General features: G+C 38.9%; 1 protein-coding gene across 2 annotated transcripts in view; it reads left to right on the forward strand.

Annotated features, from left to right (window-relative positions):
• LOC122799199 overlaps positions 1-11,944 on the forward strand; it is a 215,204-nt gene extending 203,260 nt beyond the window's left edge. For both annotated transcript variants that reach the window (XM_044068102.1, XM_044068103.1), the window contains one exon: positions 11,683-11,944. In XM_044068102.1, the coding sequence (XP_043924037.1) occupies positions 11,683-11,812 (130 nt within the window). In that variant the 3' untranslated portion in view covers positions 11,813-11,944. The remainder of the gene's footprint in view (positions 1-11,682) is intronic.
• The last annotated feature ends 2,428 nt before the right edge of the window (positions 11,945-14,372 follow it).

The raw sequence follows: 14,372 nt of genomic DNA on the forward strand, positions 1-14,372 counted from the left end.
ACAAGTGTTCACTGAGCAACCAAATTCAGTCTTAGACTTGTCTAATAATATGGAATGTAATCTTGCTGTTCCTACTCATATTGGACCGAGTTTTATCACTACATATAGTATGCATAGTCACTTCTGCATAGATATTATTCGGAAAAATTGGGGTTTGTTTAGAACTAATTCTAATATTTGTACAAAAATGGGTGAAAAGCCTAGAGTTATATTCAGGAGAGGTAAAAACCTGAAAGCATTACTTGAACAACAACACCGGATTTTTCCGAAAAAATCAGGGATGTACAAATGTCAAAACTGTAACTATTGTAAGTTTGTGGATATCACAAGTATGTCTATAGTGGGAGGGTTTCACATTAGACTAAAATCAAGGTACAATTGCAATTCAAAGATGGTGGTTTACTTAGCTAAATGTCAACATTGTCCTGCGTTTTATGTAGGCAAAATGGAGCGTAGGCTCCGAGAAAGAATGTATGAACATCAGTATGCCATCAGTAGGAAGAAGCAAGACAGTGCTCTAGCTAAGCATGTTCAGTGTTGTGTAGACCACAGTTTTAAATTCTTAGTTATTGACCAGGTAAATCAAGACATGAGGTGGTCCTGCATCTTTATGCCTGGAAGTATTGGAGTTAGCCTAGCAGATTAGATTAAACACTTACAATCATCCAGGTTTGAATGAAACATGCTCTATAAGTAGCATTTTAAAACTAAAGAGTTTAAGGCAATGAAGTAGAGATTTGTATCACTAAGTCAGTTGTAGTTTGATTGCATGTTACCATATGTATGTATTTGATTTTTGCATTTAATTTTTAATAATGTCATTTATTATTTATACTTATAGTTACACTTAATTTTCAAAATGTATTATTTTTTATTTTTTATTTATGATATATTTTTGGAATTCATCATTTCATTTATAGATATGAATGTTCTTTGCTTTAGGGACAAGCATTGATGTACCTATATGCCTTTAAGAAAGTGGTAAAGTAATTCTGAGTGACTTGATTGGTTAAACAGCAACTGCCATGACTATTTATATGTATTTTAAATGTTGATATGGTTTCTGAAGAAGTTTGCTTACTGAGCAAACGAAAAGCGCTTCAAATAAATAATTTTACATTAAGTTTTTTCTGGTTTGTGACTGACGAACTGCAGTGACCGCCTTTTAAATATAGTCTTCTTGGTTTAAATATTTGTCACAACTGAAAGGGCCTAATCATAAAAGCTATGCAGACTACCTTAAAGCCTTGTCTATCTTTATACAGACTATTGAGAGGCAACTCCTGCCTCATCTATACAGTCTGAACAGACCTTATTCTGTCAAACCTATTAAACATTTGCAAATCCTGTGGTGTCACAAACACCTGCTCAAGAGACCAAAAATGTTTTTTTGGAAAATTAGTAGAACATGCTGGAGGGATAGGTATGTATCACAGAGTATACCACTCCTATGGGACCATCTTCCACTCCACATAAAGCAAAGCACTTCTCTTACTCTACTCAAATGTAATTTGGAAGAACAGATGAGTAACCACAAATTCACCCCCAGATGAGCATTAGTAGTCCTCATGGATAGGGGAAACGTAGTTATCCCACTATATACTTGTTCAGCTTGTCTTTGGATACTCTTATTGTAAACTGTAAGGGCTAATTATTTACCCTGTGAATTACAAGGATAGGCTTCTTAAGATCCTCATATAGCAATAACCTAGTAAGCAGTTATGAACCAATGACCTTAAGAACTATTGTCTTTAAGTTTAAAAATGTATCCACAACATTAGTCTTATTTCAAATTACTCACAAAGCATAGAGCAAATCATAGGCCCTGTAATCAATAGAATTAAAGAACAAAAGACAGCAGAAAGCAGTCCAACTAACAAGACACATCTTTTAAAAAGCTAGATGAATCCAGACATTGAGCTTGAACTAAAAACAAAACAAGCAACCAAGGCAAGGCTTGGGAAATCACCTACCCAAGGGAACTACCACATTGGCAATCTTCCCCTAAACGTTGACCCAGTTGTTCAGGATTTGGGAACTTATAGATCTAGAGATGTCATTATCCCCTTTACTCAGCCCTTATTAGGCCAATCAGTAAATATAATGCCTCCTTTGACAGGTATCTGTCTAGACACATGCAAGAACTGGAACACCCACAGAGATACTTTACTAAAAGGATACAAAACCTAAATGATGTGTCCTACATGTATTGACTCAAAGTCCTGTCACTATAGTCAGTATCCTATAGACAGCTAAGACGTGACCTGAGTCTGGCATACAAGGCATCCTCTGACCCATTACTAATGGATTTACTGCATATCAGCAAGTTAAATCGAATTACAAACACTCTGTCTAGGGACCTAAACTTCTTCTGTAACATTAATAGGATGGTTTGCAGGGACAGGCATGTCTTGCAGAGGAGATTGTTACTGTGGAACAGATGCCCTATCCACATAAAATAAGTTCATCCCTGTCCATATCCAAAAGCAACTTAGATCTGTGGATGGGAAATAGAAAATTTACCACAGTATTGCCCCCTGTATTACTAATGCACACAGGCAGCACCTAAATGCATTAACCCATGCATGGGGGAAGGATCCCCTCAAATTATCTATGGTATGATCCCAGTTAATCTCAGTAGGGGTAATATATAATTATTGGCCATGGGATAGATAAGGCCAATCTCTAACCAAATGGTTATTTCAAGCATATAAAGGGAAAATGGACAGGCTTAAAATTACCTGCAAGGGCAGCTAGCCTAGTACTTGCCTATAAACTTACAAAAAGTGAACCATCACTTGGAAATCACAACAGTGAATGATTTCCTATGGGAAATAGCATTCAGCCTTATGTCTTTCATCTTTTTTTTTTTTTTTTTGCGAGCTAGTTATGCTGGAGCAAATTCTCCTCAAGCTTGTGTAGGGAAGCCAAAAAATGTTAGAAAGAATACTAAAAATGCACTTAATTTGATAAATACAGTCTGATAATGTTTTGCAGTTTATAAAATGTTCATATCAAACTTTTGTCCTCTGGTCATTGTTTCAAAGCATGTCATGAATGTGATAGCTGTCATTTTCCAATGGGAAGTCAGAACTTTTCACTAAGATACCACAGTTCCTAATTCCTTTAGGTACCAGTGTACTAGCAGAGCCAGAACCTTCTCTCCATATTCTCAAATGACCCTGGATTAAATACCAGTCCAGGTATTGGAGGGCTAAATAGCAAAGGGAAGACTGAACAGCTAAAGGCCTGCTGCTATTTACAGAAGAGGGGGTGAAACTATGTCACTGTATGTTATAATCCTAATTATGTCTGTAGTTACAGCCTAACACTCTTTCAAGTTATTTATTAACTGACTTATTGTGTCCAAGTTTGCCTCTTCCTACCTTTGTAATGAGGCCTCCAACACCCTGTATAAAACCTATTCATAGCAATGATGGTGAACATGTACAGTGCCAAGAACAGAGATAAGGACTCAGTATAGCCTGAGAATCACACACAGGAACTAAATATCATGCCCCCCAAAAGTCAGCTGCCTCATGCTTTGTCACACCATCTGCACCCCCCACCAAGATGATCATCTATTGTTCAAGTCTTTACTTGAACCCAGGATCCCTGCAGCCAGTGTGTATATTAGGTTACTGCAGTGAAATGCCCAGCACTGACACATGTTTGCTGAGTGTGACATTTAAGTTATAAATGGGTTTGTCAAAACATATCCAGTCAACATTATAGTAGTAAACCAGAGTAAACCCACTAGGTGGGTGGCTGGATTTTCATGATGTCTGACTGTACTGCAGAGTGAATGTGTGTGTGTGTGTGTGTGTGTGTGTGTGTGTGTGTGTGTGTGTGTGTGTGTGTGTGTGTGTGTGTGTGTGTGCGCGTGCGCATGTAAGCGTGTAAACAGATGTGAGGTTACATGCATACTGCGTTTTAGTGTTTGTGCCAAAATTTTCAATATTAAGTTTCATCCTTTTGTGCAATTGTTACAGGCTAGAAGTCTTTGTGACTGGTTTGTCTCCCTCTGCAGTTATAGATGGTTTCTTTCATAATGACCCAATATGATCATGTTTCCTTTTCAGACTCTCTGTCACTAAATTGTAAATGCAATAATTTGAGTATTTTGTTTGCTTTCTGCAGTTTTTGTTAATTTGCAACTACATCTATGTACCTCTAAAACTGTTCAAGAAATACTGATTGTACAATGTTTCTCACTGAATATCATTTTGTATTGCAGTTTTATCTGTGTATAACTGTACTATTCTATTACATTTTAATGTATATATTGCTTTTGTTACAACACATTTGCCTTTGGCCTAGGTCATAGCTGAAAAAGGTTTTCTTCCAGTTCACTTACCTAGTTAACAGATGTAAAATAAAATGTTTTCTTAGCTAGTAGTTACACAGCTAAACAGTAACACCTTGCAAGAAAAGTGTCCAAGTTGACAGCATCAAAATATATTTTTTATGATGAACAATCACACTGTCCAGCTTCACCGTGGCTATTAAAATGCCAACAGTGAGACAATAGCTTGAGCTACATTCATCATTCTGCATATATATATATATATATATATATATATATATATATATATATATATATATATATATATATATATATATAGGAAGTCTGAGATTGACATTTGTCAGAATATTCCCTTTTTTCTGAGATATGGCAGTCTCTGAGTTGGTATATATAAGTCGAGGGGGTATGGTGGGCTTACTCCCTGCAAAACAAAACAGTTAAAGGAGAAGAGTGATGCTCAATATTCATTCTTCCAGCAGTTTCTGTCTTTTTTCCTTAATTTTGACATTCAATGTTTCAAGTGTTGAGTTTCAGTATGGAGCCATACATTCCTCACTGCCCTTGTTTTCTGTTTGCATGAAGAGAGATTTTGCATTTGTTAATGGTTTCATATAGGTTCATAGGTTCATAGGTTCATACTAGGCTATCTGCCCTAGGGCATTTATAAGCCTAGCCAGAATGTGTTTGGCTTTCGCCACCCATTTTAAATTTATTTTGCTATGCCCTTTTTCAAGGTTAGTATACTGTGCCTCTGTCTAACAGTGACACAGAAGTGATACCCGGGGTAAACCTATGATCTCCCATCCACTCATCAAGATTCCTCTTGAATAGAGTCAATGAGGGACTCTGCCTAACCTGGACTGGGATTTTATTCCAGAGTGAAGGAGCCTCTGGGTTATGAATCTGTCCCTCCAGCATGTCCTATTTATTTCAGTGCTGAGGTTCACGTCTCGTAGCTTGATGGGATTTGGATTTTCTGAGGTGCAGCATGTCCATTAATTCCGGGTTGGACATGGCTTTATCGTCAGGCACAGATCGCCTCTGAACAGGCGGTATGCCACTGAGTAGAGCTGGAGTTTCTTTAACCAGGCAGCATATGGCATCTGTTTGAGCCCTTTGATCCTCTTGGTGAGGTACTTTTGGGGTCTTTCCAGTTGCTGCAGGTGTCTGGTAAGGTACATCCCAAAAGGGGCATTGTACTCAATTATGGGCCTGATGAGGGATGAGTAAAGAGGCACAATGACCTCCCTGATCTAGATGTGAATCCCTTCATGATTAGGTGGGCTATATAAAATGTTTTTCTAACCACTTTGGCCGTGGTTGTCAAATGAGAGATTGCTATCAACTTGGGTCCCCAGGTCCCTAATTACTTCTTCTGTACTTAATGGATTACCACCTATGTGGTAATTTGTTTTTGCCAAAGGATGACTATACACTTTTTGGCATTTAGCTTGAGGCCATGGCTCTGGCACCAGTTGTCTGTTTCTATGAGCCCTTTTGGAGGATGCTTGTGTCGGCTGGAGAGTCGATTATGGCGCCCAGTTTGCAGTCATCTGCGAACTTGGTCAGCCACAGTCCTTCCGTGTTGGCCTGTACCTCCGAGAAATATATACCGAACAAGAGAGGTCCCAGGACTGAGCCTTGTGGGACATCACTTGTAACTGGTTTGGAGTCTGACATGGCTCCAGCAATTCTAACCATGTGGGTTTTGTCCTTGAGCCAGTTTGCAATCCATCTAGTGACATAGGGGTTTATATTTAAGCTGGTGAGCTTATCTATAATGCCCAAGTGGGTTATTGTATCGAAGGCTTTTGCGAGGTCCAGGTAGGCTGTGTGGACCACCTTCCCCTCGTCAATGGCCTTGGTGACTGTTTCAAAGAAATCAACCAGGTTTAAGAGGCAGGATCTGCCCTTAACAAAGCCGAACTGGGTAGGATCCAGTGTCTGTAGGTCCCCAATATCTTTATTTATGAGGTCCATGATGATCCTTTCCATAGCTTTGCAGACCAAGCTAGTCAGGCTTATGGGGCGATAGTTTCCAGGATCCGTTGAGGCACCACCTTTATGGAGAGGGACCACTGTTGCTGCACGCCACTCTTTGGGCACATATCCTGTAGTAAGGCTGAGACTGAACAGTAGTTTTATGTTTGGGTTTAGCTCTTCTTGGAGTTCATGTAGGATGCAGCCGGGGACACCGTCTGGTCCCATTGATGCTGTGTTTTTGCTTTGGAGAGGGGGGCTCTTACCTGAGCATCTGAGATGGCAGGGGCAGCACTCTGCTGGGATAGATATTTGCCCTTTTGGTGGGGGGAGTTTGAGCTGAACCTGTCAGCTAGGATGTTGGCAATGTCTGTGGGTTCAGTGTATTTTTTGTCATTTTGGACTAATTCTGAGCATATCTGGGAATTACCACCCAGGTTCCTAACATAACTAAAGAAAGCCTTGTGATTATCCTTAGTGTCCTGTGCAATTTTTCTCTCGAAGCTGGCCTTAGACAATTTTATGAGTGCCCGTAGTTTTTTGCTAATACTGATCAGTGATGCCTTCCCTTTTTGGGATTTTGCTCTATCATTTACTAGCTTCCTCCTTCTATTGTATAGTTTGTTTATGGCTGGGGTCCACCAGACAGGACGTCTGCCTTTGGAGGATTGGGTCTTGGTTTTATTTGGGATCGCATGATCCATGCATTCCTGAAGGTGTTCATAGAATGCATTTGTAAAGGATTCTGCGGTCTGGGCCGTATTTTCCACAGGCCCAGGGGCTTTGAAGGATTCCACCTCAGTTTTGAGGAGTGTGAAATTTGCTTTAGAGAAGTTTTTCACTGTGGTTTTCTGGGCAGGGGGTGGGGTCGGGATGTGAATATCCAGTGAGATTAGTTTATGGTCTGATCTTACCAGTGAGGGATACACTTCTAGTCTGGAGCATAGAGTCCCCATGTTGGTGATGATCAGGTCCAGTATGTTTTCCCCTCTTGTGGGAGTGGTAACAAGTTGTTCCATAGCATTTGAGTTTATAAATTCTAGGAACCTTTGGGCTAGGGTGTTGGAGCTAGAGTAATGCTCCCAGTCTATGTTTGGGTAGTTGAAGTCACCCAATATAATGGTGTTTGGAGAGACCTTCATATTTTCCAGTGTTCTCAGGAAGGCCGAGTGGGGTTCCTGGGTTTGGGAGGGTGGTCTGTAGCAGGCTATAAACTGGAAGGCAGTTTTACCCACTGTTAGTTGCACATGGATAGTCTCTGATGCTTCGTGCTTTGCCACCAACCTGGAGGTGTGGGTATCTTTGATGAATATCAATACCCTCCTTTTGTGGTTCGGTCCAAGTTTTGGGGCCGAAAAGCATGGTATGAGGTATAACCTGGTAGTGCTGGGGTGCTCTCGGGAGCCCTGAACCAGGTTTCTGTTACTGCACAGATATCGATGTTCTCCATGCTAAGGAGAGTTTTGAGTGCGTGCATCTTGAGGTTTAGACTTCTGGCGTTGAGTAGCATTACTCTTAGTTTCTTATCCCTTGTGATACCTATGGTGGTGGGTTTGTCTTTTGAGCCTTGCCTAAAAAAGGCACAATTATTTAGCAAGAGCCTTTGCCAATATCCGAAAGCCCAGGGGTGACAGGTGCAAGCCGTCCCTAGAGAAGCATCGTGGCTTGTCGAGCATATCATCCCAAGCTGACAGGCATTGGATCCCCATTGAATGACACCAGTACTTAAGCCAATTGTTGAAATTGATCATCTTGTCTTCATATTGTGGCATCATTCTTGGTGAGGGTAAGATGCTACTCAAGGTCAGGGTCATACCGGCCTGGGCTACATGCTCAGAGAGCTCCTTTATGTCTCTTTTCATGTAGTCCAGGGAGGTACGTCTCAGGTCATTCACACCAGCATGGCCAATGACTGAGTCATATTTGTACTTGCCTTGGAGTGACCTGAGTGCTTGTGTTATGTGGCAGATCCTAGCGCCCGACAGGCTGCTCACCGTGACCCTCTCCTTGTTCAGCCTGGTGGCCAGGACGCGAGTGTGCCTGACGATAGAGTCACCTATTACAAGTGTATCAGGTGTGTTGTTTAGTCTTAAGGGCTGTGACTGTTCGGCACACTGGCTTTGTGAGATATGTGTTGCACGTGTTTTGTTTTGGGGTAGCGGTTGCTTGGGTGTCTGCTTTGGAGGTCTCTGTTGTGTACACTCTTTAAGAAGAATTTGGCCTGGATTTTCAAATCAATGAGGATGAGAGTGGGGAGAGGAAGATGACAGCTTTGGATCAGCTGTGGTGCATTGTGGAGCCCTGGTTATTTGCTCAAGTTCTTGAGGTACTGTTTCTTTTCATGGTGCTGCCATATTTTGTCTGGTCATCCTGTAAGGAAAACACTTATTCCTAAGCCCAGGCAAAATGTATTTTGTAATGAAATTGTGATTCGTGTTTTCTGATAGGAAGGCCACCTTCCTTACTGAATGAGGCAGATTTGTCATTAGCCAATCAGGGTAGCAGTTTTGTCAATATAGCACATACACATTATATTCACAAAATACTAGTGTTTCAACTTCTTCCTCAACAGTGCAGCTCACTTTGCTATTATTTGTCCAGTTTAGATGTACACATCCAGTATCACTGACTACTTGCTATTAAATGGGGTTTGAATGACCTAAGGCAAGGTGTTTATGGCACTGGCAGGCTGTAGAAGTAAGTCTTAGTATCACTGACTGTGATATAAACCCATCTGATAGCCTTCTCTCCCTAGTCAGGCACATACTACACTAGTGCAACACTAAAGGAGACTTCAGCTCTCTAGTTATCACTAAGCCTGTTGTTCCTAAACATTGTGTAATCTTTAATAAATTCCATGCCAGTATCAGTGGAAACTAATCATACTTTACATAAGTCAGAACATTCAAATGCAAAGGGCAGATCCATGACTCACCTTGCTTCACCCATGGTATAAGGGTGCCGGTAGTGTTAAATGCTGTTTCCAGGTTTTACCAGGAAAAGGGCACAAAACATTGTAGTTATCAGGAAAAAATTATCAAAAGGACATTTTTTCTCCCAGCTCTTCTGTACTCTGCTTTGCTGTCATTTTGTCTTCTGCAGGTGGTGGGATAACTGTTGACTTAGTGGGAGCGCTTCATCTTTGGCTTCAGACTGCTCAGGGTGAGAGCAGCAAACTCACATCTGCTTGGATTGAGTCTGTCTGCTGTACTTTTAATGACAGCAAAACCTAGATTATGCACATTTAATTCACAGTCAGTTTTATGCAACTACAAAAAGGGAGTGGTGCACAGGAGCAGAATGAAACACAAAGTCACAAAACATGGAGCAATAAAGCATGACAAAAATGTATAACCCATTCTGGCTGGAATAGGGGACTTTCCCTTGCACCCCTTAACTAAATATACCAACTCCAAGAGTGTGAGCTCCCTAAAAATTCTCAGTGCTTAACAAAATTCTGAAGTTTTGAAGTGCAGTCCTTGAGTAAGGTCATCTCAGTGCTAATATATATATATATATATATATATATATATATATATATATATATATATATATATATATATATATATATATATATGTGTGTGTATATATACGCATACATACATAGATACATACACACACACACACACACATAAACACACACACACACACACACACATATATATATATATATATATATATATATATATATATATATATATATATATATATATATATATATGTGTGTATATATATATATATATATATTTATATATACCCCTATCAGATGATTGAGTTTTCAGAAACGCAAAATTCTGTTTGTAAGGGTGGCTTTAAACCCCTTAACTCCACATCCCAGCCAGTCCTAAAGGAGATGGAGATAAAAGGGGCAGCCAGCTCCCCTTACAAACAGAATCTGTGGAAAAACATTCTAACAAAGTAATGCAGGTGGCACAACTAACCAATTTTCAAATTATCTAAGACTGGGGGCAGCTATGTATTAAATTATACCTAGAAGACTGAAGCACAAAAGCCTGAACCACAAAAATCTAAAAACAATGAAAATGACAATATATACTGCAGAAAATCCCCTTAATATAATACAACATAGTCTTTGATTTGCTAATATGGCTCCCTTTCACATATCCAAAACCTGGAACCGCTTCTCCCAAATCTCCAAAAAATAAACTGCAAATCAAATGAAAACAGCAAACTATGAAAATCACTGTTAAACCATTAAAGCATTTTGCAGATGGGATCACCCTCCCTCTACCACTCCCACCCCTCATTCATATATATATATATATATATATATATATATATATATATATATATATATATATATATATATAAACACACATACACATATATGTGTGTGCGTGTGTGTGTGTAGATCCCTATCAGTTGATCAAGTTTTCAGAAACTCAAAATTTATATTTTTTATATTTTTGTGATTTGGACTTTTGTGCTATCAATGCTTTTGCTTCTCATTCTGTCTTGAGCCAATCACTTCTACATCTAGCAGATTCAAAACCGAATGCAAGAAATGGCACAGTTCATTGCTTATGTTGCATCGTTGAGCAATTGATCTGATTAACACCCCATCTGAGCCAAAACTGATTAGTAATATGAATACAGTGAAAGCTTTGCTTTGGTTTAATGGTACCAGAACATGAGCCGGACCATGAAAATGGATTAATCAATTCATTTTGACTGACTGAGTAGATCTCATTAGACATAAAGCCTCTTTTCAGTAGAGACCCCAGGTGGCATTCATAATGTCTAGTGAACAACTAACCAGGACACAGATCTTGATCCTATTGTTTTCACTGGCAAGTACTAGAGGGGTCTTTAACAGCCACTTGAATTGCCAATAGATCAGGTAGATAGAGCCGTCATTTAGCAGTCTGGTAGATGGCGCTGAAGGAGTACTGGAATGTGAATCTAAGAGCTTGCTGTGGGGAATAGAACCCAGAGCCTTTTCTATCCTACCATCAAAGGCAACTATGCCACCTACTGAACGAACCAGTGCAAGCAAAACACCTCTTAATACCTGCATAAAATATTCTTATGATGTGCATTCCAAACAGTGATCTGAATTCCTGTTGTTACTGCTATTAGCATTATTACCATTAATATCAGTTATGCAGTCTTTTTAAAGCAGGTAAGGCTACCAGACATTACTTTCTCTAGTCTTGGTTGACCCTGAGGCTTTAATTTGCTGAAGTGAGATATTCAGATTTGTGCAATATGCAAAGAGGGTTATGGGAACCATATTATTCAGGTCCATGTGATGTCTGCAGCTCAATCTTACATCTTTACTGTAGTATCTATACTATATTGTCAGACTCTGATTCTGTGAGACCTAACATTACATAAGGTGTAAGCCATGAATTATTACTTCTTTTTTATTCTAGGTCTGAGGAGGCACAGACAATGGAGGTTTTTGAAACTTTCCCTGATCTCTTTATACAAGTTTACAAGTTTGCAGAGACCTACAAGTGGAATTCACACTTCACGTTAAAGACCTTTTTTGAAGGAGAGTAAAACTACTGGCTATACATGTCACATCATTCCAGAGAACGCATTTCACTCCACTTCTTTTTAACTGAAATATTTGAGATTTGGGCTGCATTAAAATAAATGCATTTAAAAACAATAAACTTTGTTTAACAGAGAGGCTATATGATGTTGCACTTTTAAGACCTGTTAAAAATACAAAGTATTAATTTTACTTTACTGTTTTCCACTTTTCTAAGGGAACATTTCATAATTCAAACAAAAGAAATGATGATTAAAGTGATATCTGAGCATTATACTTATAATGTTAAGACTCTTTCAGAGATGGAGAAAAGATGACCATACTAAACATTTCAATTGTGCAGTGCTTGCACTTTCTTCAAAGTTCTTCCTGTGTAAACATCCCGCAGCTATTGTCCAACCTGTAAAATCAGCAGTCAACAATTTCATGAATTTTGTTATAATCATATGATATATAATCATAACAATTTATTTGATAGTGTATGGTAAGTCAACACAAAAGATAAAAGTCAACACAAAACAATCTAGCTGCCTTTTTTGTAATTATGTATGAGTATCATGTGGTCTTTGTTCATAACATTCTGGAAAAGGACTGAAATAATCATATTAGACCAAATTGCTTCAGGATTGAAATCCAGACTGCAGTAAATGATTGGCACGCTAGCCCCAGATGGCAACATAATGACCGGTATGCCGGCCATAGACTTCAATAAAATGACTGATATGATAGCCACAGTCTGCAAGAGAAAAACTAATACGCTGATAGTCATAGATTGCAACACAGGCACTAGCATGTTAGGTATAGTTTCAAACAAAATGACTAGCATGCAGGCAAGGGAGCCTGCATGATTTTTGCAGGGGGGTGAAAACCCAGAGCCCCACCCACGCAGCCATTCCACTGTTCCATTACTTGGCTATTTCTCCCCATTTGCCATAAACACTGTTCAAATCTCTCAGTGTGCATTCTGTTTTATGCTTTACTTCTACAATGATTACAGATATTTGGATTTAATTTACAACTTTTATTTCAAATTTTACAGCACAAACACTGATAGACATTTTACTAAACCTAAACAAAGCAATAGTCTTATAATGAAAACAGACTTAGCATTAAAACTTCTCTACCTTTGAAACCCATGTTCACTGAAACAGCATTGAAACCCACATTCAAAGAAAATGCATCTGGCCAGTGGCAGGGTAAGTTTAACTTTGGGCTGTTTTCAGATCATAGGCTCCTTGCACACATTTTTAGAACCATGCAAAAGTTCTTTGATTCACCTTCCTGACTGCATTAATTATACTATACGATAAATTAATTATATCCCTTGTATTATACAGCGCCACTTGTTAGAGTGTGTTTTAAATTTATAGTTCTGAACATTTTTCCTTTAAGCAATGAAACAAATCATATGAACCAATAATGACAAACTGCCCAATTCAAAACATTTCAACCATAAAGGGCCACTCAAACTTCTGTCATACAATCCACCAATATCAATCAATATGCAGAATCTCTGCAGAAGTAAAAGTCATCTGAATAATTCCACATTAAAGAGATATGAAACCAATGAAGAGATTGTTGCTGGAAAACAACTTTATATTTCAGTGTTTCATTTACAAATTCAGTGCCTGTTGCCCTCGAAGAATAAATTGCCTATGTTAGAATAAAATAACTAAAAATACAAAACTCACTATCAAAGTAGCAAAATGCAAAAAGCACAACATGTAGATAAATCAAATTGCTACTCCACGGCTACTGGTTTCAAAAAACAAGAGTTATACTTTTGTTAAATCTTTTATTAAAAGACCATTTTCACTTATAAAATCTGCATAAACTGCCCCAGCAGCTTATAGAGTATAGAAATAGCTTCTACAAAGGCATGTGCACCATACTCAACAAATTAGTAAGTTGTAAAAACCGCTTCTATAGAGGCGTATGCACCGACTCCAAAGCGTTCTTTGACATGCAGTTAAATCGCTCCTGGAAACACAGTGAAATCAGTGGCGGTTAACTGCCATAGTAAAAGCTTTTAAGAGAAATATGCTCTTGTGTGAAAGATACAGTTAGATAAAGTAATTGTTGCACTAATGGCTTGCGATACTGCCAAAATCCACAGTTTGTATGTTTCCAATATTCTGGTACAACTAAATGCACCAGACAATATAACAGTTGCCATGCTTCACTACATCCTCCACTCCTACAATATGCCCCTTTCAGCCATATGCTTAAATATCCTCTTTCTGAAAGGAAATACTACACAACATTCACACACACAAGTCCAAATCCAATAATCTTTGAACTAAAGAGGCACAAAAAAACTTACAAATCTTGTTCACTCTACCACTGGCAATCTGGATAACTCTTGTCTCTACCCCGGGCAACTGTCAATGGTCGTAAAGGCGGGAGATGCAGTTTGAGTAGGAAATGAGGCTTGCTCGTCATATGCATCATATGACTGCAACCTCCAGTAGCAAGCATATCAGCATCTACTCCGGAGTCCGAACCTCCGCAATGCAGGTTTAACGGGAAAAAAGTAAGTTGAAATCGAAAAATTGCAGTTTTACC

The sequence above is a fragment of the Protopterus annectens genome, chromosome 4.part0 (assembly GCF_019279795.1).
Source record: "Protopterus annectens isolate FY-2018-M chromosome 4.part0, PAN1.0, whole genome shotgun sequence".
NCBI lineage: Eukaryota > Metazoa > Chordata > Ceratodontiformes > Protopteridae > Protopterus > Protopterus annectens.